The following is a 22,047-nucleotide window of genomic DNA, read 5'->3' on the forward strand; positions in this document are numbered from 1 at the left end:
GACCAATAGGCGGCGGGATGGGCGGTGGGGTGGGAGAGGTACGGAGAGGTGGGGTGCGCCCTGCGCTGCGCGGGGATGGAACGCGCAGATCGCGCGCAGTGTCCACGCGTGTTTGTGACACCCACGAGCCGCGTCCCGCGTGGCGGTGCCGTGTAACCCCACACATGGCAGCACCATGGGTCACACTCGGCTGTAGCGACCCCTGGGGCACACAGGTCGTCCATTCCCGGCCCATGTGTGCCCATGGCGTCACGCCACGCTCAGCCGCAGCCGTGGCCCCGTCAGGCTTTGCCCCGCAGCACTTTCACCCCCATCTGTCCCTTAACAGTGCCTCAATTGGGGCTAAAAGAGACAGAAAACCAAGGCCAGCCTTCCTGTCCATTGGAACTCAGGACCTCGGGGTCTCCTCTGCAGCTCTTCCTATTGCTCTGCCCCATAACAGTGGGGTCCCTTCACTACATGATTCACTACAAGGGCAAAGAACACACAGACTCGCCCCACTTTACACAGCAAGGCCAGGGGAGCGCCAACCTACAAAGGTAGGGTTGTTTTGGGCCACGCTATTCAGAACCCTCACTCGATTTAGTTCGAACGTTGGCTGAAAATCCCAAAGAAAGAAGCGACACAGAATATGGTCAGCAATAAAATAAGTTAGTAGAAGAACAGCACGACAGGACAGAACACGGGCACAAATGATGGGATTCTTCCTCATCCATCCCATCAGCTGGATGCAGAGCAAACAACCAGAGCAAGCTGCTGTGCTAGATAGACATCAACATCCTCCTTTGCTCTTATTGCAGAGCACGTGGGAACAGCTCCCTCCTGTACACAAGTAACACAAATAATGTGGGAGGGGAAGCAGATCACCTTCAGGCATCGAATGATTCAAGGAATGATTACTATACAGAACTGATCTGCAGCCTGTGAATGTGTAAAGCCATTCCAGCTGCATCTCCCCACCCCAAAAACCTTCACTGCAGCTTCACAAGCCAGGATTTGCTTCAGATATCCCAGTCCAGTTGTATCTGCAAATGAATCCATGCCACTTTGTTTACCCCCTTAGTCCATAGATGCCTTTAAGCTCTGTTGCTCAGGATGATTCACTGTGCCAGGCTCCCCTTCTGGCCTGTCCACAGCTCCCTGAGCTCCACTTTGCAGCCAAGGTCTCGCAGTGCAGCTTTGGCCACATCATCGCAGTCCTTGTGCGTTGCACGAGCTTCTGTTATTAGATCCTCAGCTCCCATCTCTAAGATGGGCTGAGAATAGTCCCGGCTCCTGGAAACCAGGTTGCGGATCAGCATGCAAGCCTGTTTCTGAGAGAGGTAAATGGGAGAGATTAGCATTTGGGCAACCAAATGTGAGATGCTACAGACAGCAGCAAACTAGTTTTTAGAAGAATAAAACTCATAGACAAAGCACGGTTGCTGTTTTACTATGGAAGTTTAGAAACGACCACATTTGCTGACATTCCAGCAGCACCCAAACAATATCAAGTACTTCTAAAATACTACTAAGATATAATGTTTCTTTGACAGTGGACCCACCTTTCCACCCCCATGCATGTGCTTTCCTGTCATGTTGCTACAGGAGCTGCTCTTTCACAGTATTTCCTACAGGCTGGCACTGACAAAGCCTCCCATATCCTCCTCTTTTGGGAGACAGAAGTAATGCCTTCAACTGAAGCACGGCATTCCACAGCCACCTGAACCTTAACCAATGTGGATTTGAAACTCCAACTAAGTTTTGCTCTGATCACATCAGGATGGCAGGTATAGTTGTATCATTTACATGCAGGACCCCCTATCTCCTAATATACTCAGAACTTGGTAGTAGTTGTCGAGTAAAGATCAAACGAATCAATGAACACAAACAACATCAATCAAAAGGCAAATACCTGTACAGCCACTTCTCGTGGGTGTGCTTTCATAGCCTGAAGGGCTGCCAGCGCCCCTCCACCTTCCATGATGACATTACAGTTCTCAGGCTTGCGCAAAGCCAACATGCACAGCGCTGCACAACCTTGTTCACAGATCTACAAGACAAAGAGCAAAGACTCGCTGGCTATAAATGCTAATTTAACAAAAGAACATTTCAAAGAGTTCTGTTTTCCTGTTTCTGGACTTCTTTAATAAATGATAATATTAACAATTGCAATCTTTAGTTTCTTCCTGAAACATCGTGCTTCTCTGACATGTAAAGCAAGTTTCATATGGTAATTTATAACAGTGCAACTTCAGTATGGGCTGAGCTGCAGCCCCAGAGGTATAAAACACTGTATCTAGTACCAGTCTGATTAATGGACAAGAAAAAAAGCATAGTAGATATGAGCATTCCTTTGCATTTACACAAATACATGCCAAAGCATGCACTGACCCACTCCATATTACAGGTATGTTAAAGGTTCAGTGCACTGTTCAGGTTATAAAAGTAAGTGCAATCATCTAATATGAATACACATATCTGCTGTCAGTCTAAGCTGTTTACCACAAGTCAGAGCAAAGCTGTGGATCGCTCCTATCTGTAATGACAAGAGCCCTGCATTGCACAGCCCAAAGCCCACTGCTCCCAGCCTCTGTGGGACACCACCATCAAGCAATTAGCTGCATACCTGAGGGTTGGCAAGGTGATGGCTTATAGCAAGCACAATAAGGTCAGTTCCACCAGCAGTAACTATGGCATCTTTCACATCATCATTACCTGCAATCGCTCGGATGGCACTCAGTACCTGCTTCACCACATCCTGCATTCAACAAGGAAAAGAACAGCTTAGAAAGCAGCAGGAAATAATTGCAGTGTTTTGAGTCACCCACAACATCCCCCAGCAACTCCAAACAGTTTTAAACCCTGGCTACAGACTCCCCAGCAGTTCAGATATCAGGTACACTTTCTTGCTAGGCAGGATAACAAGAAACTTGTTAGTTCGGCAGAGGTTTCCAAAGACATTTAAGGAACCGATCAATCCTCTTGAACCTCTTCTAGTTGAATGGTAGAAAGCCAGAAGCTCAGCTTTTCTGGGACCAAGCAGAACTCTGCTTGTAGACTGGGGAGGACAGAAAAAATAACCACAAGCATGAGGTCAATTACACCATTATCAAATGACAGAGCACATACAGAACAAAGCTGCACGTGAAGTTTTAAATAGAGGTAAATGGGATCAACACTTGGGTTTCAACACTAACTGGGCCTAAAATTATGCATTAAGGTTTACTCAAAGCCAGGATCTGAAAAATCAAAGCTGCTGCATGATTTTCAGTCCCCCAGGTACATTCTCTATTACTCACTGGATGATCGATGCTGTCAGCCAGGAGAGAGACCATAAAATTTAAGCCCCCGAGGTCCACAATTTCTTGGCAGAATTCATTCCTGACAGAGAGGCGAGAAAGGGTGGCACACAGTTCACTGAGAACACTGCAGTTATCTGTGAAGGCTGTAAAGGAGAGATGAATGTAAGAAGTGTGAGCCAGGAGGCCTGCTAGCAGATTCAAGATGGTTGTACTTTTCTCCATTTAATGAACAAACTAACTGAAAACAACGTGCCACCCCAGGAAGGAGTTAATTCCCACTTAGATCTTACAACAGATTATCACAGATGGCATTCTGCTTGCTCTCTATCTAGAATAGAAGGAATACAGGCAGGAATACAGCACCTCAGCAAGGACATTGTGTATTTAGTCCTGCACTGGGCTGTGAAGCACTTCCTAGACAGACTGACAGCTCTGTAACTGTCACCCTGGTACTGCCAACAGCCTCTAGAGCATTCAATGTATTTCTTTCTTGGGGTACACTTCAAAGGAGTTAGAGCACTTAAATATCAAATTCCCAATCGATCTCTGCAGAACATCACATTACAGAGCATAGTTTTAGGATAAGAAAGCACAGATGATTCAAAATTAGGACCAACAGTCATAGGGTGAATTTTACCTTTTGCAGCTTCAATGAGAACCCTTAACCCATCATTTTCCAACACAATCATTTTGGCATGATCATGAGCGTGACCAAAGGGCACACGGATGTCATCATCAAACGTCATGATCCTGAGAGCAGACGAGGCCGTTCGGACGACGTCAGCGCTGTCTCCATGCAGGACGATGGCTCCAGTCAGCAGTGGCAGAACTCCCCCCTTTACAAAGTCCTGCCGATTCTGCTCGTGTTTCAGACAGGCGTGCCGGATGCATCGGATCCCAGCCAGCATCATTTCAGCATCCTCCTTATATTCATTCAGAGTTTGTAGCAGCAGATCCTGGCCGGCGGAGTCAAGCAAGTCTGGTTGCCCATCCAAGATGGCAGACAGAGTATTAAAGGCTTTCAGCATTAAATTCCTGTCTCCTAAAGCCAACTGGCAGGCAGAGAATACCACAGGATAGGCTCCGTTCTGCCCAGCCAGGTAGCGGAATGCCAGCTGTTCTTTGCATTGGTCAGTGAAGATCACCAGCTGCTCAGCCATCTCAGTGAGATCAGAGTCAGCAACACATCTGCCAAGGGAATCTAAAGTCTGTAAAAAGAAGATAAGATTGACTTTTCAAGCTGAACTATATAGGAGCAAGAGCGGTTTGTTGCAGTCACTGCTATAGATTAGCACATTTGAATATTTAAATTAGTTGGACAAAGCTAAGAAATAGCTGTCTCAAAGATTTTGTCTGCTTAAAAGCCTTGGAGGAACTCCATACAGAATGAGTTACACTCCGTGATTCTCAGCCTAACGAGCAGTTAACCCACACATCTAAAAGGCAGCACAGAGTTACAGTCCTACCAGCAGAACTTCATGCTTTTGCTTTTGACCATTTTCCGAGGCCGGCTGGCGCACAGCTTTGATAATGTTGCTTAAATCAACACCTAGAAGGAAAAAAAAAAACCAAAAAGAGAACATTAAGAATGGGAGCTTAAGCAAAACGTGTGCAGATAAGCACAGAGAGCAAAGAGAAGCTGATTATGGTGCAGAAAACATGTCAAGGTTTGACCCCAGAAGAACGTTCACCAAATAAACATCAAATGAGGGAGTTGGGTTTGTTCAGCCAAGAGAAGAGAAGGTTCAGGGGTGACCTCATTGCAGCCTTTCAGTACCTGAAGGGAACTTACTCCCAGGAGGGGAGTAAACTCTTCGAAAGGGCTGATAATAGCAGGACTAGGGGAAATGGTTTTAAGTTAAAAGAGGGAAGATTTAGGTTGGATGTTAGGGGGAAGTTCTTTACTAGGAGAGTGGTTAGGCCCTGGAACAGGCTGCCCAGGGAGGTTGTGGATGCCCCGTCCTTGGAGGAGTTCAAGACCAGGTTGGACAGGGCCCTGGGCAACCTGATCTAGTAAAGGTGTATGTTTGGTGGCCCTGCCAGGCAGGGGGGTTGGAACTACATGATCCTTGAGGTCCCTTCCAACCTGGGTAATTCTGTGATTCTGTGATAATTGGGAAGGAGAAAATCCTCATTGCTGTTCATCAAGCTGCCTTTTGCAGTTTAATTTCGAGCAGATTTACAGCCACAGCTGCTCCATAAGGTTACAACCATATCTCCTCCATAAGGTTACCACCAACAGCATCAAGGCCCCAACTTACAAAGGCTCCCACACACAACCCTCCCCCTGAGGCAGGTGACCCGTGCATTACCTTGAGACTCGAACTGCTGCACTGCCTCCCTCACAGCCTCCTCCGGCTCCATCTCGAACTCGACGATATTTTCCTGCACGGCCTCATCGAACGTTTCCTGTGCGATGTGTTTGGAACCCATGGCGGCCCACGGGAGGGCTCTACAACAAGGAATAGGCCGATAACAACCGGGCCGCACCCGTTAACGGGGCCTACTCCCACCTTCGGTTCGCACTGCGCCTGCGGGGAGCGGAGGGTGCTATAGGGGCTGCTGGGATATGTCGCCGTGCGGCGGGGCGCCGCCTCGGTGAGGGCAGGGCCGGCTGCGGTGGGGCGGGCCGCGGGGCGGGCCGGGCCGGGCCTCGTTCTGCTCTCCCCGCTTTACTGTCCCGTTGAGGGGTCGGAGGTGGTTGTTCCACTCGGGCCCGGCCGCCCCTTGAGCGGAGGGTGCCGGGTTGAGAGCTGCTTTTTATTGTGGTGGTTTTTTTTTGGCTGCAGGGAAGATGGCCTCGAGGAGGATCACGAGGGAGACGTTCGATGTTGTGGTGCAGGAGAAAGTGAAGCGGTTCCGAGTGGAGCGGAGCGATGCTGTGCAGCACTTCAAAGGTAACGGCAGCCGGGCTGGGTTGTGATGTACGAGCCGCTCTGCCACATCCAGCCTTTTTAGGGGCTGGTGGCTCCGTGTGGCCGCCGCTGTTTTGACGTGGAGGGCAAAATTCCGGCTAAAAAGCCGATTTCAGACAAAGGAATCTCGCCTGGGTTGTGCTCTGGGGTTGTCTTTGCAGCCTTGGAGGCTTTGTATGAAGTGTATGAAAAAGCTGCTGTGAATGGCTACAGAACGCATCCTTCTAAAGCTCCTGTTGGAAAGGTGTGGGAAAATGGCGTGGGTTCCATTTGCAGAGTGCTTTCAAGTGCCAGCTCTTAAGAGAAATAAACCCAAATGAAGTACTTGGTTTCTCCGAGCATCTTTTTTTGCCTTCTGAATTGAAGTGCTGGAATGGGGATTCCTGGTTTCTGTTTGGAAATACCATCGTTTCTGACTTTATTTGTTGTTCTGGATGGTTGTTTGTAGCAGATATTACCAGCTGCCTGGTTCTGACATTGGGTGTGAGGGCAGAACGTGGATGGTTGTGAGGATTTTGTATAGAGAAGCCCATGTATTAGTATTATGTAGCTGACATTGCAATCTTCATGGGTAGAAAGCAGGGAGTGAGAAGAAAAGAAGCTTTATGGCAGACTTTGTGCTTCAGATTTCATAGATTGCTTTGTAATGTATCCATAGGCCTTTCAGGCATTCAGTGCTTTTTGCTGTTAGGATTTGTTAAACCTATACAGGAAAACACGTATGTTGCATCAGTGTGTTTCTGGTTTTGTCATTGCAGCTCATCCAAGGCCAGTCCCAAGACTGAGATATGAAGATAGTTTTCATGATGATGGAAGATACGACGATGCCCAGCACCATTCACATGATGACTGGGCTGAGAACCCTAGAGATGAGTATCCAGGACCTTCTTATAGATCTGCAAGCCCTCTCATAAGGAAAGCTAACTATTACCATGACCAGTTTGGCCACCCGGCATCTCGTGACCGGGAGTTTGGCCACCCAGCATCTCATGACCGGGAGTACGGACACCCAGCTGCAAGGGACAGGGATTATGGGCACCCAGCATCTCGCAATAGGGAGTTTGGGCGGCCGGCTTCTCATGGCCGGGATTATGGACACCCCCTGCCTCGGGACCGGGAGTACGGGGGCCTGGCTTCTCACGATCAGGACTATGGACATCCTGATTCTTGGGAAGCTGCTGGACCACATGAAACTGATTTCGGTTCTTCAGATATTTTAGGTGATTTTAGATCACCGGGACTTATGGAAGATGAATATGGCAACGTGGAAAATCAGGAGTATGATGTAGACTTTGGAATTCAATCTGACAGTGAGTTCCGACCCCCAATACGGAGGGGGAACATTGGCAGGGGAAGAGCCCTGCGAGGAAAGCGTATTACGAGGGGCACTGTTAAAGCTAAACTATTCAAAGGAGACATTAAACCACCCCTAAAGAAATGGAACACTAAAAAACTGCAGCCGGGTCCTGATCAGAAGCCAACTGTGCAACCTGATGAAATGCCAGAGACTGCTGACGGACCGAACCAGGGGCCGTTGGCCATCCAGCACCCAAATCAGAAGCTGCCTCCACAACCCAATCAAAGACCAGCGATAGCAACCCCGAGACCTATCCTGCGGCTCCCAAAGCCTGCACATGTTTTCAGAAATCTCAATTTTGACCTTGTGGATAAGTCTGACATTTTCTCGACGTTTGGAATACAAATCATCAAATGGGCTGGATTTCACACAATAAAAAATGACGCGGAGTTTTCCCGTCTCTTTGGTGCTCTCTTTGAGCTGGAGACAGAAACATGTGCAAAAATGCTTGCTTCGTTCAAATGCTCCTTAAAGCCAGAACACAGAGATTATTGTTTCTTCACCATCAAGAGTTTACAACACGCTGCTTTGAAAACTCCCAAGGTGGACAATGAGTTTTTAAACATGCTGTTGGATAAAGGTGCTGTGAAAACCAAGAACTGCTTCTTTGAAATAATAAAACCTTTTGATAAATATATGATGAGGCTACAAGACCGCCTGCTAAAGGGCGTTACGCCTCTGCTTATGGCCTGCAATGCTTATGAATTAAGCATTAAGACAAACGGTTTTGGTAACCCCAGAGAAATGGCGAGTGCTTTTGAGACCACTGTTTCTCTTTGTCGTAAGTCTTTAGCGCTTCTGGGTCAGACCTTTGCCTTAGCGTCTGTTTTCAGGCAAGAGAAAATACTGGAAGCCGTAGGGCTCCAGGAGATGGCTCCAGCACCAACACTATTCCCAAACTTTGACGATTCGACGTTGTTTGGAAGAGAATACATTGAGAACTTAAAGGCTTGGTTGGAGAAAAGCGGATATCCAATTCAGATGAAGAAAGCTGAAGCAGAATCCACAGTGCAGCTTAAAAAACCTTCTCCTGACACAAGTGAGTGAATCTCTGCAAGATCCTTTGCAGTATGTGATCTCTTTGCTTGTCTGTAGTATATTGTGTTGTCACTACAGCTTCATTAGTTCACAAATAACAAATGGTGGGAATTCCATGTAAATCACAGGCAGTGCTGAGGCAGGTGATGCTGTCTGCTGTAGCTATTGCTTCCTGCTCTCTACCTGCTTGTGCAGGTGAAAGCACGTCTCCTTCCTCTCTGCTCCCACACGCGTGTGCTTCACATCTGAGGGTTTTCACTTCTGCTCTTCATGTCCTCAGCTGCCCTACCTTGTCACCTTGGGGATGGAGGGGCTGGGGCCACATCTGTCACTGGCTGTTATGGGATAAGTGTTTGCATAGAGAAGTCAGAGATGTTACCATTACGGTTTTATCACCTGCAGGCATGTCTTTTACACTGTTGATATGACTGCATTATGTTTTTTCCTACAGTCCCACAGCGAGCTGATCGGAGAATTGTAGAAACAATCGAACAGCTCGTGAATAGCATTGTTTCAGGATCCTTGTCTGCCAAAGAGAGAAATGCTCAAAAGAACTGTCCTGAATATTGGTAGGTGTGTTTGAACTGTATGCCCTAATACTGCCTTGCTCTGCTCCCCTGAAGGTATTTGGAATATGTTCATTAAATTGCGTATTTGATTTGATGGATGTAAGATTGAAGACTATAGTATAGTTAGACTGTCTGAAAATGTTTCTTGCAGCCTCTTGTCCTCCCTGGTATCCCTGGGATTGTCCTTTTGCCTTTGTTTTAGTGGACCACATTCTGTCTGATCTGTCAGTAATTACTGTGCTGATCCAGATATGAGATATTCAAATCAATTTACATGTCCAAGGTGAAATTAGTAAATAAATGCAGTTAATATATAGTCGTGTAACAGACCTATGGTTGCAGTGTTCAACAAGTAATGTTGGAATGTTAAAGCTGAGGCACTTAGTTTTAATGCAGCAGTATCTCTGCTTGTGTGAATGGCTGAATAATTACTAGCCAAATCATTTATGTCAAAGCCCTCCATCATTCATTGCTTGGCCTACTTTATCTTTCCTTACTGCTTTAGAAATGGAGTGGCCTTAGTGGCTGGTGTGTAACCATGGAAAAAAAAAAGATCAATTGCTACTAAGTTTCTGATCTGAAAATTTGAGATGAGTTTTGATTTTGGCTTAGGCTTTTGTTTTATGTATATGGTTTTTATTTAGGTTCTTGTCTGATGAAGATAGTCTAGAATACAAATATTACAGACTGAAGTTGTCAGAGGTGCAAAGACAGACATCGTCAGGAAAGGAAGCAGGTGGTGAGGGCAGAACTCTAGAAGAATCTGCAACAGAATCAGTCAGGGCCATGTTGTATGCCAGGAAAGTCGCAAGTATTAAGAGAAGGCTATTCAAAAGGAAAAGGATTGGAATTATTGCACAACGTGGGATTCGAGGAAGGAAGGTGAGGAGAGCGACCATAGGGACACAGACTTTGCTTTCAGCTGGGACAGTGCTGAAACACCAAGACAAGCATCTTCAAGGTTCAGTCCAATCAGAGCCTTCTGTATCAGAAACCACCACGTCTGAGAAGGATGCTTCTCTTGATACCTCATCCTCACAATGTGGCACCAGTTCTGAGGTCCCTCTGTCATTGGAAGAAAGGGTGGGTTCAGAGGACATACTGGCACCGCCTGAACTTCTCTCATCATTGCCCTGTCAGTTTCCTGATGGTAAGTGACAATTCAAGATTAGATTTCGAATACAAAATACTTTTCCAATGTAATTCAGCAGAATAAGCTGCTGGAAATGCTAATGATATTTGTTCAGCTATGGTAGATAGTTCTGAACTGTACTGACCTTCCAGCAATGCAGATTTTGTATGAAGCTGTGGGTAATGAGTGATCTATTTCCTGCAGTGGATGCTAAAACGATGGAGACAGCGGAGAAGCTTGCCAAGTTTGTTGCTCAGGTAGGACCAGAAATTGAGCAGTTCAGCATAGACAACAGTGCGGATAACCCAGACCTTTGGTGAGTAACCTGTACTTATATCTGTACCAAAAGATAAAAATCAAAAGCCTAAACTATTTGCTTGCATCTTGAAACAGCTTTCTGTCAAAGTATTTTAAATTGGGTTCTTTTTTTCTTTTAAACGAGGCTTTGTACACCAGTGGCTTCAGTGCGTATTAGTAGAGGTGTTTCACTTTTGGCTGTACTTTGCCAACAGTGGAGCCCTGTGATCTCTTCTGTCTCCTTCAGAATCCATCAACCCATTTCTGTATGCTGGAACTTGGAGGAGGTTGGAGGGTTCTTCTCTAGGGTTTGCTGCTTCCCTTCTTCATGATCTGATGGCAGCTTTTTGCCTTAGTTTGTACATCTTTATAGTGAAGATGGTTGCACTGAATTCTTTACAATGCAATTTAGGAGCTGCACTCTGTAAGAGTTAAGGAGAATGATTGCTGTAATTGGCACGTGTAGAGGAATTATGCGATTCTTCAAAATATACCTGGAATGACCACTGAGTTAATAAGGGATTTATTGGAAGCATCTTACTTCCAGGTAAGAAAATGTTCCTGATAATATTTTCGCTGCAATTTTTGTCCAGGTTTCTACAGGATCGAAACAGTTCTGCTTTCAAGTTCTACCGCATGAAGGTCTATGAGTTATGTCCATCTATTAACTTCAGTGATGTGAAAGAAGCAACTGATGTTGGGGAAGATGCTAAAGCTGAAGAGAGAAATGCGGATGTTTTGGAGGAGGAGGAGGAAGAGGAGGAAGAAGAGGAGGAAGACAATGAGGAGGAAACTGAGTTTGAGGAGGATATTTCCCGACCTTTGGAAGAAACGGAGCAAGCTGAGGAGGCAGATGATGATGATATCTCAGCAGGTAGAAGTGTGGAAAACCTGGCTGAAGAGATGATTTCCGAAACAGGAGAGGAAATTTCAACAGGTGAAACGCAGCTGGCTACATCATCTGATGGTGCTGTACCAAATCTGTCAACACAGGCATCAGCTCCTTCTCCTGGAACCCTATTTCCCCGCAAGAGAATCAGCAGCAAGTCTCTGAAAGTTGGTATGATTCCTGCGTCTAAAAGGATATGCCTCATAGAAGAACCAAAAGGTGAGTGTGATTTGTAAGGCATTTGGGACAGATGGGTATAGAATTTGTGTACTATTTGTACTTTATTATTGATTGTCATTGGAAGAATTATATTGCTGTAAATAGTTTTCACTTTAGATGACAAAGGCAAAACGGGGTCAGTGGTGTAACAGTCTTTGTATTGTGGCACGATAGCAAAGTTTGCTTCTAGATTGAGGTTACCTGCATCAAACATCACTCCTCAGATGTTTTCTTGAGTATATGTGAAGGCTGCCTTCCTTCTGCAGCTTGAAATAAAAACAGTCATTTTTTGGAGGTTTCAGTTCATCAGCACGTGATGGGTTTGACAGACTGAAATACAGCACTGAGCACACTTTGACTGTTCTACATATATATATATATATATAAGACTTGGATTGGCCTGTCACATTCCATCAGTACAGCCACAGTGATGGAGGGGGTCGTGATATTCTGAGAATAGAGAGATAAGGAGCTGAAAACTGATTATATGTGCTTTACAGCTCCTTTAACAAATGTCTTTTCTCCGTGTAACCTCCTTATAGGTGAGGGTTGTCACTTGTGATACAAAAATGATATAAAAGAACCTCATTAAGTCCATCAGTGAAAGATCTGAAGTCCTTAATATGTTTATTGGTGTATTGTTGCTGGCACGATGAGTATGAAACTTAATACATGAGTGCACTTAATTCTTTTTTGGTAACCAAGGTGGGGTGTTTGTGAACTGTCTTTCTGTTTGGTTTGGTTTCATTCTGATACTTCTTGGTTCTGATCCTAGGCCAAGATATTGTGTCAGAGTCCCAATTGATTGTGTAGTTTTTGAGTTCTGTAGTAAAAAGTGCTTTTCTTTACAGCTGATTCTTGTCTTTGATTTGACTTGCAGTTCATGAACCTGTCAGAATTGCTTATGATAGGCCTCGTGGCTGCCCCATGAGCAAGAAGAAGAAGGTAAAGAGCTCTTCTGGTTTGCATTTCATTCTGGGAATTTGAAAATCAGCTGTGTCTGCAGGAGACAGCCTCTGACAACTGAACATTTTAATCATAAAAGACTATTGAACTGCTGTGTGTTAATCTTAATGTAACGAAACAGTTTCAGAACATGAAATATATTTGCTAATTTGCTTTTATTTTTGTAAGCCAGCAAGACACGTGCTTACTCTTAGGTAAGCTTTTTCTGTATAGCTTCAGGAAGTATCTTTGTTTGTCTGCTTTGTTTTTTTTTTTTTCTCTCCACAGAAACCAAAAGATTTAGAATTTTCACACAAGAAACTGACAAACAGAAATGTAGGTTTCCAGATGCTTCAGAAGATGGGCTGGCAAGAAGGACATGGCCTGGGTACACGAGGGAAAGGAATCAGAGAGCCTGTGAAAGTGTATGTAATGGGAACAAACTGCAGCAATCTGGCAGCTGTGGAACAGGCTGGGATCCTAGTAGTAACTATTTCTATTTTAACCCTCCTTGATGTGGCCAGTTCGGTGTTTTGTTTCCTTCTTGATGTGGTCTTTGGCCTCAGCAAAGTAGAGCGTGGAGACTTCACGCGTTTTCCTGGCCAAGCTGAGCACAGTTTGGTCTGGGAGTTGGCTGTTCCTTGCTGTGCACTTTGACATCACTGAAGTTGCAGTGTGAATGCTGCAGTGTGTGGACACTTTCAAAAGATATATGGGCTCTCCTATTATTCAGGAGATGTTTTTGTTTGGTATATTTAGTTGTTTTGGGTTTTTTAATACCTGCTATCTTGGGGATCTCCTTGCCAACATGCTAGGTATGTGAAATATAAATAGACTCTGGGAATATCATACACAGTACTCCCTCAGTTTAGGCAACAAAATTATTGTCACTGTAAATATGTGATCCATTCCAATGCATGCTGAAAGAGGTAAGTGCATCTGCCAGAAGGTAAGTGTGCTTTTTCCTTCAAAACATACTGTTTTTGAATCTTCACTTTGTCTTTTAAAGTTGCTGTATCTCGTGTGTACTGCTGAAGAATGGATATCAACTCCCTGACTGAATAAGGAGACAGAATCAATTTATTTGTCTCTGAGCCCATATGCCAAGCTTTCTAGTCCATACATGGAATTTGTGGGTTAATTTTCTCTTTATGCCTTTAACAATGCTGGTCATTTTAATTGGTGGCATACTTCCAGTTGTTTGCTTTCTCTTTTTGTTATGGTTCCCTGTGGTCCAGTGGCCATTACTTTATTTTTTTTTCCCCCACTGATCTTTCATCTGCAGCAATTGGACAGTGAGAAAGCAGCTTACCTCTCCTCCAGCTCTCTTGTGCTCACAAGTGTCAGAACCTTGGGTTCTTAACCTCAGAACTTGTTGGGACCAAATATATTGTCAGTATTTTCATTTCCATAGCTCCTGGCACAAGTCTTGCTGCACAGCTAATAGGCTATTTAATTGTATTTGGTCTGATAGTCCTCATATTCTACAAGTTTCTGTCCATCTTTAAGTACCATGTTTTTAGTATGTAAAAATACTGTTTTGCCAGTTTGAGTCCATTACTTTATTGCCCCTAAAGTGACGTAGAGTAGTGAAGGGTTGTTTTCCTTTCAAAAACTCATTGATCTGCTCTGTAAAGTAGAGGTAAGTCCGTATCATGGATTGTTTTCATGGTGACCACCTCTCCAGTTAAAATCATCCTTTGGAAAATACCTTAAGTTCATCTCAGCGAGAGTGAAAGCAGTGCAACTTAATGTTTTACGTTCCTGTTGCTTTTGTTACAGTGCAGAGTGTTTGGGTTTTTGTTCCATGTGGTTAACCTGTAGCCTTCACTCTTGCCTCACCTCTTAGAGCTACTGACTCTTCTGCTGATGACTTGTTTATAAGTCAGAATGCTGTCTCATCTTCTCTTAGCAAAAGGTGATGGATTAGTAATGGTAGACACTCCAATTCCAGTGTAGTACATATATCAAACAAGGTATAACACTTTTAGATCTGAAAGTAGTACATTCAGTTACATCAGTTGTCATACGGTGGAACTTGGGGCTCTTTTTTATTGGAGAAGCTTAAGGCTTTTCTTTGAAAGGCTGCTAGGGCAGCTCATATTTTTGTTGTTGTGAAAGGTATTTGAATTGAGTGGTGACCCTTTGAGGAAATGATGGCTACAGATGTGGGTCAAAAAGTTTTTCCAACTTGATGTAATGAAATCTTTCATAGGTAATACAATGAACCCAGAGGATAAAACAGGCACAGGATCATTCCTGTGGCAGGATTTGCATTAATCTTAGCTTTGTAATGTCTGTGTCCTATGCGTAAAGCTGGAGAAAGAAGTTTTTTGTTAACTGTTTGTACCTCCACGTTCTTGTGGGTCATCTGCTCCCATCCACTTCCAGGGTAGAATGCTGTTTTGATAGTGTTGAGGCCTGGCTGTTCCTGTTGGTGTGTCTGGGTGAAGAGAAGGAAGTTAACTTTTATTTTCTTTTTCCCTGAAAGGTCAGGAGCTCTGGGTTTGTCTATGATGTCTGTCCTGCAAGACTTTAGCTTGCTTTGGGTACTAGAAATCTCAAGCAAGCAGCATGATGTTCCCTTGGTAAAAAATTTCATCTTTTATGCAGAGTTCTGTGGCGTTTCCTAGTTACTCCTCAAAGTCTCTGACTTCTGTCACGTTGGAAATGTAAGAAACAAGGCAATTTTTGCCGTCCTTTCAGCAGGAGATCTCATCTACTCCAAGTAAAGTGGTTAATGTAAAAATTGGTGTAGAAATTTGATCTGTTAGATAACTCTGTCTTCACTGTTCCCTCAGTATCATAGGAGTGGTTTTTTCTAGTGGGCATTTGCATGTGTAATGGGAGGTGGGAACTGTTTTGCAGTTGATGTCAGGTACGGAGTCTCTGCTCCCCCTTCTCCCCTAAGTAAAGCAGAGTTACTTTTCCCTTAGGTTGTGTCTGTTGGAAGGTATTGTTTAGATCTCTTCTGCACGTTGTCAAATGTAACAGGAACAGTATATTCTAACTATTCATTTTACTCCCTAGGGGTGCTACCTCTGCAGGGGAGGGCTTGGGTGTTGCAGGGGAAGAAAATAAAGAAGATGCATTTGATGTTTTCCGTCAAAGAATGATACAAATGTACAGGCAGAAAAGAGCAAGTAAATAGGTATGTGCAATGGACAAATCTGGTTTGTGAATTCCTGCAAACATTAAAATACCAGGTTTTTAAAGTCTTCTTTTACCAAGAAAACATTGTTTCCATGAGTGTATCTGGCTTCTTAACGTTTCATGAAAACCCAGACCTACCTTGAACTGCTGAATTACCCCAAATCTTACTTTCTAGGTGTGACATAAGAGACTCGCTCATTAGAAAGAGAACGGATACACAAAGGCTGCTGTGTGGAAGTCATTGGCAGAGAGTGCCAATATGAGGAACACTCTGTTCTGTAGTAGTGGATTTGAACACTTATATATTATTATTTTCCAGGATTAAAGTTAGTCTTGCATTTAATTGTGCAAGCTAACAACTTGGCTGTCATCTTCTGAGGGAGAAACAACTGTTTTTGTTCTTGGAAGTGCCAGTTTACGTCTGTCTTAGGCCATATTTGCCTGTTTTGCAATGAGGTGGCTTAGTACCAACAGAAAAAGTGACGTTACCATTGCAACTCACCTGCTTTGGCTCTGTTCCTTTTGGAAGCCAAGGACCTTCTCAAATTCAAAACTTATTACCAGGCAGTTCAGTTTGCTACGTGTTGTTGATGAGCTCATCTTCTCATCTGCTTTTCAAGTCTGCATATAGCAGTTTCCTTTCCTCCACACACCAGTTTCAAGAAGAATCTGTACCCACCTGCTTATTTTATATAGGATTCTATACTTGAAGTGCAGGATGAATAAGTTCATTTGAGTTTGAGAATGCAAAAGTCTTCCTTGAAAACACTGGCTGCTGAGGTTTTCCATTGTAGCAAGCAAGCAGTGCTTATTTTATATGTACTTTTTGATTGTACGCAAGTTTACAGCTCTTGCTCAACAAATTCTTGAATAATATCTTTCCTTCTCAAGGAAGTTTAAGCCATGACCAGGTGTGATTTGTGTGTTTGCAGAAAATACTGAAGAAGATACTTGGAAATCAAATAATCAAAAGTCATCTGGAAGTGGATCATCAGTTTTGTAAGACCATCAGTTTAGAGAGTAATTTCTGTTTCTGTTTAAAGTATTGGCTTTGCAGAAGTTTTCATTCAAAAGCCCCATGAAATAAGACAAAAAGCTTGTAATTCTGAGGGACTATTTAAGAATTTACTGAGAGAGAAGACTGGATTAACCTCCTCTGCTTCAACAAAAAGCAATTCCTAACTTCTTGGTGAAGCAGCTCTGAAGACATGAAAGATTTAGCAGTGTTACCACAAATAAACATTCAAAGTCTGATCATTCATCTTTTTCAGACAAGCACATCCATCAACAAGAGCTCTGTGACTGGATGACTGAAAGTGGCAGAATGTAACGTGCTTTTTTAGCATACTTCTCCATCTTTACCTTCCTAAAATTAGTTAAAAGTCTTCACTTGAATGTTACAGTACCCAAACCTACTTCACTGAAGTTCTCTTTAAAGAGAGTTCATCTTGAGCTGACGCATGCTTTGCTTATTAGGAGTGAGTGCTGTCTTGCTGATGTTTTCATCCTGCATCATGCTTCTTTACAGAGCAAAGAGCTTGTGCACTCCACCATAGTGTGGCAGCACCTCAAGCTCCTAACTGACAAATACACAAGAAAAGGTGTTCTTCAGTTACAAACTTGCCTGTGCCTGCTGTTTGAGAACATTATATTCTCTCCATTAAAAACCCTGCTGGTTAAAAGGGAGCGTATTTGTTTTCGTTCTGTAGCAACAAACTTTTTCCGGCCTGTAACAACCATCACGAATGCAAGTTTTTTTTTTCCTTATGGAATGGGTTTGTGAAACTAAAAGAAACAGTGTCATGTTTTGGTGTAATTTTCTCATCACTGTTTTACTTGCTTTGAAGCACAATGATCACTAAATAAAACAGTAATGGCAGGTGTAGAAAAATGCCACGCTGCTAGTTCTGTTTTTCCATGGACGTCATCTGTCTTCGCTTTTATGTTAACAAGAAGCCGGAGCGTGAAGACCTTAAATACAACTAAGTTTATCTTTTGATTAAATTAACATTTGATTAAAGACATTTGATGGTCTAGAGATTTCCTGTAGGCTTTCCTTTACTTGGGGATGCTTTAAATCCATACATGTTTTGTACCTACTCTAAAGGTCATCAGTGATGGTGTTTGGTGGTACCTGTTAAGTTCCCAGCTGGGTGTATTCTTCACTGCCTCTCTTCTGTGCCTGGTTAGCAGTTATGTGTTGTAAAACTCGAGCCTGTTGAAAAGGAAAGTTATCAATCGCTGTCTGTTTTACAGTGACAGTCTGGGATAATATTGTTGGCTTCTTAAAAAGGATCAGTTTTTCTTTTAGTTCCATTGATGAAGCTGCCAGTTTTTCTGTTATCAGTTTTTATTTCCTTGCAGACTTCCAGTTAACCTCTTCTTTAACACATTTTGCCAGCATTCTTGATTATATGTTGCACTACTTGCAGACAGGCACAAGGCAGTGTTGTTTCATACCAGGTTGAGATCCAGTCTCTCACCCTATATCAGCATTCTGTGCTGCTCTGATTTAACCTGAGGCACAGCCCTATTTGGGGTGCCTTTGCTAAAACACCTACTTGCCCGATCTGGCAAAACTCTTGGTATCCAGATTGGAAAATGGTACCTTCCTTTCTGATTGCAGTTCAATTTAGAGTGTAATGCTGGCTTGAAACTGAAAGTGTGAACACTAATCTGCTACTCTGGATGGCTGTAGTCATAGTATGGTCTATCTTTCTTGTGCCAAACTTTATATTTGGACAAGACATCAACAGAGCAGTATTGGTGCTGAGATTCCAGTGTTGCTCTCACGTGAGTTACTATTTGCCACTTTGATCTTGTGTTACCAAGAGATGACCTTATGTTCCTTTTGCAAAAGGGATTTCCTTTTATTTTGACCTGCTTTTGCAGGCAGCTCTGATTTGAAACTTTAAATATGTACATATGAAACGTTTGTTATGCGGATACATTGCCTTGTTGAAAGCTTACTAGCTTCTTTTCTGTTATTTTAGTTCCAGGCTCTCTTCCATGAAGACTGCAAGCTTCAGTGAACATTTTAACTAACTTCAGTGGTGTGTCTGCTGTCTTTTGGTTGGTTTTATTTTGTTGTTGTTGTTGTTGGTTTGGTTTTTGGTTGTTCGTTTTTGTTTTTGTTTTGCCATTAATCCTGCAGAGCAATTTGCTACTTTCTGTTCCATGCAAATTGGCGGTAGCATTTAGCTAGTAACATTTAGATGCTTATGTTATTGGGTAACTGACGTTTTCCTTTCAGTGTAAGTAAAACTGTTAGCATTGTTAATCTTTTACTATCTGCAATAAATGTAGAACTAAACACTATACGGTTTAAATGTTTTGCTTGTGAGTTTGGCCGTTTGTAAGAGATACGCATCATTTTTGGCACTAATGAGTGGAGTTGAGATTACACAGTGTTATATTAATGTAAAGCTGGATTTTAGTGTGTGAAGGAAGGAAGGGCCCTCTGTGTCTGTGCTGCTAAAAGCTTCTGTTAAGAACAGCCACTAAATCATTTCTTAGTTAATTCTTCCCATGGCTTCCAGTGTATTAAACCCATACACAGCAGTGTTACACTCCACACGAGTACCAGAGCCCTTGTGCTCCAGTTAGAATAGCAGTTTTACCTTCAATTCACAGTTGTTTCCAGTTTTCTTCACGTACTGACTTGAAGACAGCAAAACTTTCTGCATATACGTGTGGTTTATTGTTGCCTTTAAATCTGAATTCCTTTTTTTGACGGGACACGAGGAGGGAAAAAAAAAACACAGCAAACTGAAATTTAGCAGTTGGTGCAGCCATGTTCTGTTGAGAGGTGAAGTGCAAGTATTTATTTATAAGGTTATAAGCTGGGTCTCTTGTCCCTTGCTTTTACACTGACACCTATGGCAAGGTTTACTAGGCAATGATAGAGTCCCAGCTCTGCCTTTATCCTCCTTTTTCCTTTAAACACTTCTTACACGTGTAAGGACCTGGCTGGAGAAGAAGGGATGTTTGCTCTCATCGGAGAGAAATGAGGAGATCCCTATTTTGGGGGAGGTGTTTGAACAGAGTCAAAGAACTACAGTCAATAATACACCACGTGGAGTAATTGCGTTGATGAAATAATACAAGGGGGGGGAAGGGTTGTGTGTTTGTTTGTCTTTGAGGCTTTCCTTTGGTGTAACACCAGTGATGTTTTTCCTATTTATTGTTTGTTATTTGAGCACACCGCATCACCTTCACCTGTGCCGAGATGTCACTTCTCAAACTCAATGTACGCTACTTCTTTTTTAATCATTATTCCTATTGATATTCCATTATAATTTTTTTGGCTTTAAACTTCATCCTGATGTATCATGCTCATAAAACAATAAGTCTGGATTTAGAAATACGAATGTTATTTGTTCGGGTTGTTTTCTATGCTACCAACAGGTCTATTTTCTAATTAAAAATGAATTCTTCCAAGTTCTGTACCATTTTTCTTTCTGCATATCTCACAACTGGGCAACCGATCACAACCAGGCTGTAGATTGGAGTGTTAATAAACACCTTAGATGAGAACATACCTAAAGAACAGTAAACCTTGTCACGCAGGCGAATGTTAGCCTTGTCTGTGGGCAATAAAGTTACTGCTGTTAAGAAAGCAATGGCACACAGTGTGTTCTCTGAGCTTTTTGTGCCTAATTCCTGCTGTTAATAAGAAGGCTGTGCTCATGTTCTTGAAAAGGCTGTGCTCTATGGGGCAGGTTGGGTTTCCTTAGGTAGTAACAACAGAAAAGCAGCAAATATAATGCAAGGAAAGCTTATTTTAACAGCTGCCCACGTGGCAGAAGGTTCCTTATAGGCTGTTTTGTCACTGGGTTTTTCAAGACCTCCTTTAGAGTCTGAACTGCTGGGTAGGAAATCAGAAGTAAGAAAAACCATAGGGAGGGGGTCAGAGAACCATAAGCTCTAACTTTGTTTAATGGCCAATCAGTCTCTGTGTTAATTACTGACTGGGGGGGGGGGGGGGGGGGGGGTTGCTCTCCCCACACAGAGCAGCCCAGGCTTTACTCACCGTTCATCTGGTGGCTGTCAGTCACTGAGAAGACCCAGATCAGCTTCATGCCTATGTCTTTTCCGACCTCATTCCTGTATATAAGCAGTATATAGAACTGTTTAATAGAAAATAATAAAAGAGGATGGATTGTCTTGTGTGTGTGAGACTTGAAATGAAGAGAAATGAAAAGAAACCTCTCCTGCTGATTATCAGTATCCCGGTCCTAATGCTGCTCGAGAAACCAGTGTCAAGAAAGGCGGCTGAGGCTTAATTAGAGCCCGACCTTAATGAATTCCTTCGATTTACCTCAGGTCTCCACACGGAGCCACGAACCGCCTTCCCGCCCTCCCGCCGGGGTCGTCACGTGAGCGCAGGGCGGGCCGCCAACGGGCCGCGGGGTTGAGGGAGGGGCCGCCATCTTAGGGGTCAGTGGGCTGAGGGGAGCTGGCCGGGGTGGGATGTACCTTAAGGGGCTGTAGGACGATGTGTGGTTGAGGTGTAGCTGGAGGGTGGTCCTGCATGGAAGGGATTGAAGTTGTGGGAACCAGGGTTGGAATTGAGGTTTGTCCACTGTAATACAGGCGAGATGGGATGGCTGTGAATGTGTGGTAGCCATGCCAGGGCTTACAGGCAATGCTGGTCAGAAAAAGTTGGGTCTCAAGTGCCATGGTCTGTGCTGTTGGATGAGAAAATGTCTCAAACAAGGCATGGGCAGTGTCTGTCTATGGCCACCACAGCCTTGGTTGCAATACCATTTCTTTAATAGCATTCTGAAGTTTCCAGCCTGATTGGCAAACTTAAAAGTCTTTAATTCCCAGTGTTACTTCATGTGGCACACATCAGTGTCAGTGGTTTCCTCAGTTGGAATTGGAAGAAGCACATATTCTTTACAAAACGAGATGTGGAAGCTGGTGTTGTGCTTTCTGTAATTGCAGGTGACTGCTGCCCTGCTCTGATTTTGCTTGGAATTTGCTGGAGCACTTTAAAGTTTTACTGCTAGGATTTCAAGTGTGAGATTTCCTGCTTTGGAGGTCTTCAGTAGGACGTCTTCAAGAAGTGTGAAGAAATTGTGATTATTTAATAACAAGGAATAAAAGCTGAGAAGAACGTATTCCTAATTGAGTCTCAGGAGATGGGTGGCACTGCTCTTGTCCTTTGGCTTGTTTTGCAACTAATGCAGGAGGTAAAAGCATCCATTGGGAACTGCATCCCCAGAAAAACAGTAAAATACCAAA

The 22,047-nt window shown here is 43.6% G+C and overlaps 3 protein-coding genes across 11 annotated transcripts in view; 2 read left to right on the plus strand and 1 right to left on the minus strand.

Moving 5' to 3' along the window:
- Window positions 1–630: 630 nt before the first annotated feature.
- Window positions 631–5,826, minus strand: ARMC6 (armadillo repeat containing 6). The gene is made up of 7 exons (XM_015886113.3): window positions 5,597–5,826; window positions 4,751–4,833; window positions 3,922–4,492; window positions 3,282–3,427; window positions 2,609–2,740; window positions 1,895–2,032; window positions 631–1,313 (listed from the first exon to the last, which is right to left on the minus strand). Exons 1-7 carry the CDS (start codon window positions 5,715–5,717, stop codon window positions 1,101–1,103), a joined length of 1,404 nt encoding a protein of 467 aa, XP_015741599.2. The 5' UTR covers window positions 5,718–5,826; the 3' UTR covers window positions 631–1,100.
- Window positions 5,827–5,900: 74 nt separating this feature from the next.
- On the plus strand, window positions 5,901–19,116 carry SUGP2 (SURP and G-patch domain containing 2). 5 transcript variants are annotated; one of them, XM_015886086.2, is made up of 10 exons: window positions 5,901–6,181; window positions 6,958–8,595; window positions 9,046–9,163; window positions 9,808–10,313; window positions 10,500–10,611; window positions 11,186–11,700; window positions 12,581–12,645; window positions 12,934–13,070; window positions 15,676–15,796; window positions 15,974–19,116. In XM_015886086.2, exons 1-9 carry the CDS (start codon window positions 6,079–6,081, stop codon window positions 15,794–15,796), a joined length of 3,315 nt encoding a protein of 1,104 aa, XP_015741572.2. In that variant the 5' UTR covers window positions 5,901–6,078; the 3' UTR covers window positions 15,974–19,116. The 5 variants fall into 5 exon arrangements, 4 of the variants coding, with proteins under 4 accessions (XP_015741572.2, XP_015741574.2, XP_015741575.2 ...); XM_015886088.2 differs by having other exon boundaries at window positions 16,731–19,116; XM_015886089.3 differs by having other exon boundaries at window positions 18,792–19,116.
- Window positions 19,117–21,142: 2,026 nt separating this feature from the next.
- Window positions 21,143–22,047, plus strand: part of HOMER3 (homer scaffold protein 3) — a 34,166-nt gene continuing 33,261 nt past the window's right edge. For 2 of the 5 annotated variants that reach the window (XM_015886095.3, XM_085517801.1), the window contains exons 1-2: window positions 21,143–21,237; window positions 21,748–22,047. In XM_015886095.3, the coding sequence (XP_015741581.2) occupies window positions 21,945–22,047 (103 nt within the window). In that variant the 5' untranslated portion in view covers window positions 21,143–21,237; window positions 21,748–21,944. Of the gene's footprint in view, window positions 21,238–21,261; window positions 21,374–21,747 lie in introns of those variants that run through there. The other 3 variants (XM_085517805.1, XM_015886094.3, XM_032441014.2) reach the window with 3 other exon arrangements.

The sequence above is a fragment of the Coturnix japonica genome, chromosome 16 (genome assembly GCF_054131305.1).
Source record: "Coturnix japonica strain WE chromosome 16, WE-NBRP24, whole genome shotgun sequence".
In the NCBI taxonomy this organism is placed as follows: domain Eukaryota; kingdom Metazoa; phylum Chordata; class Aves; order Galliformes; family Phasianidae; genus Coturnix; species Coturnix japonica.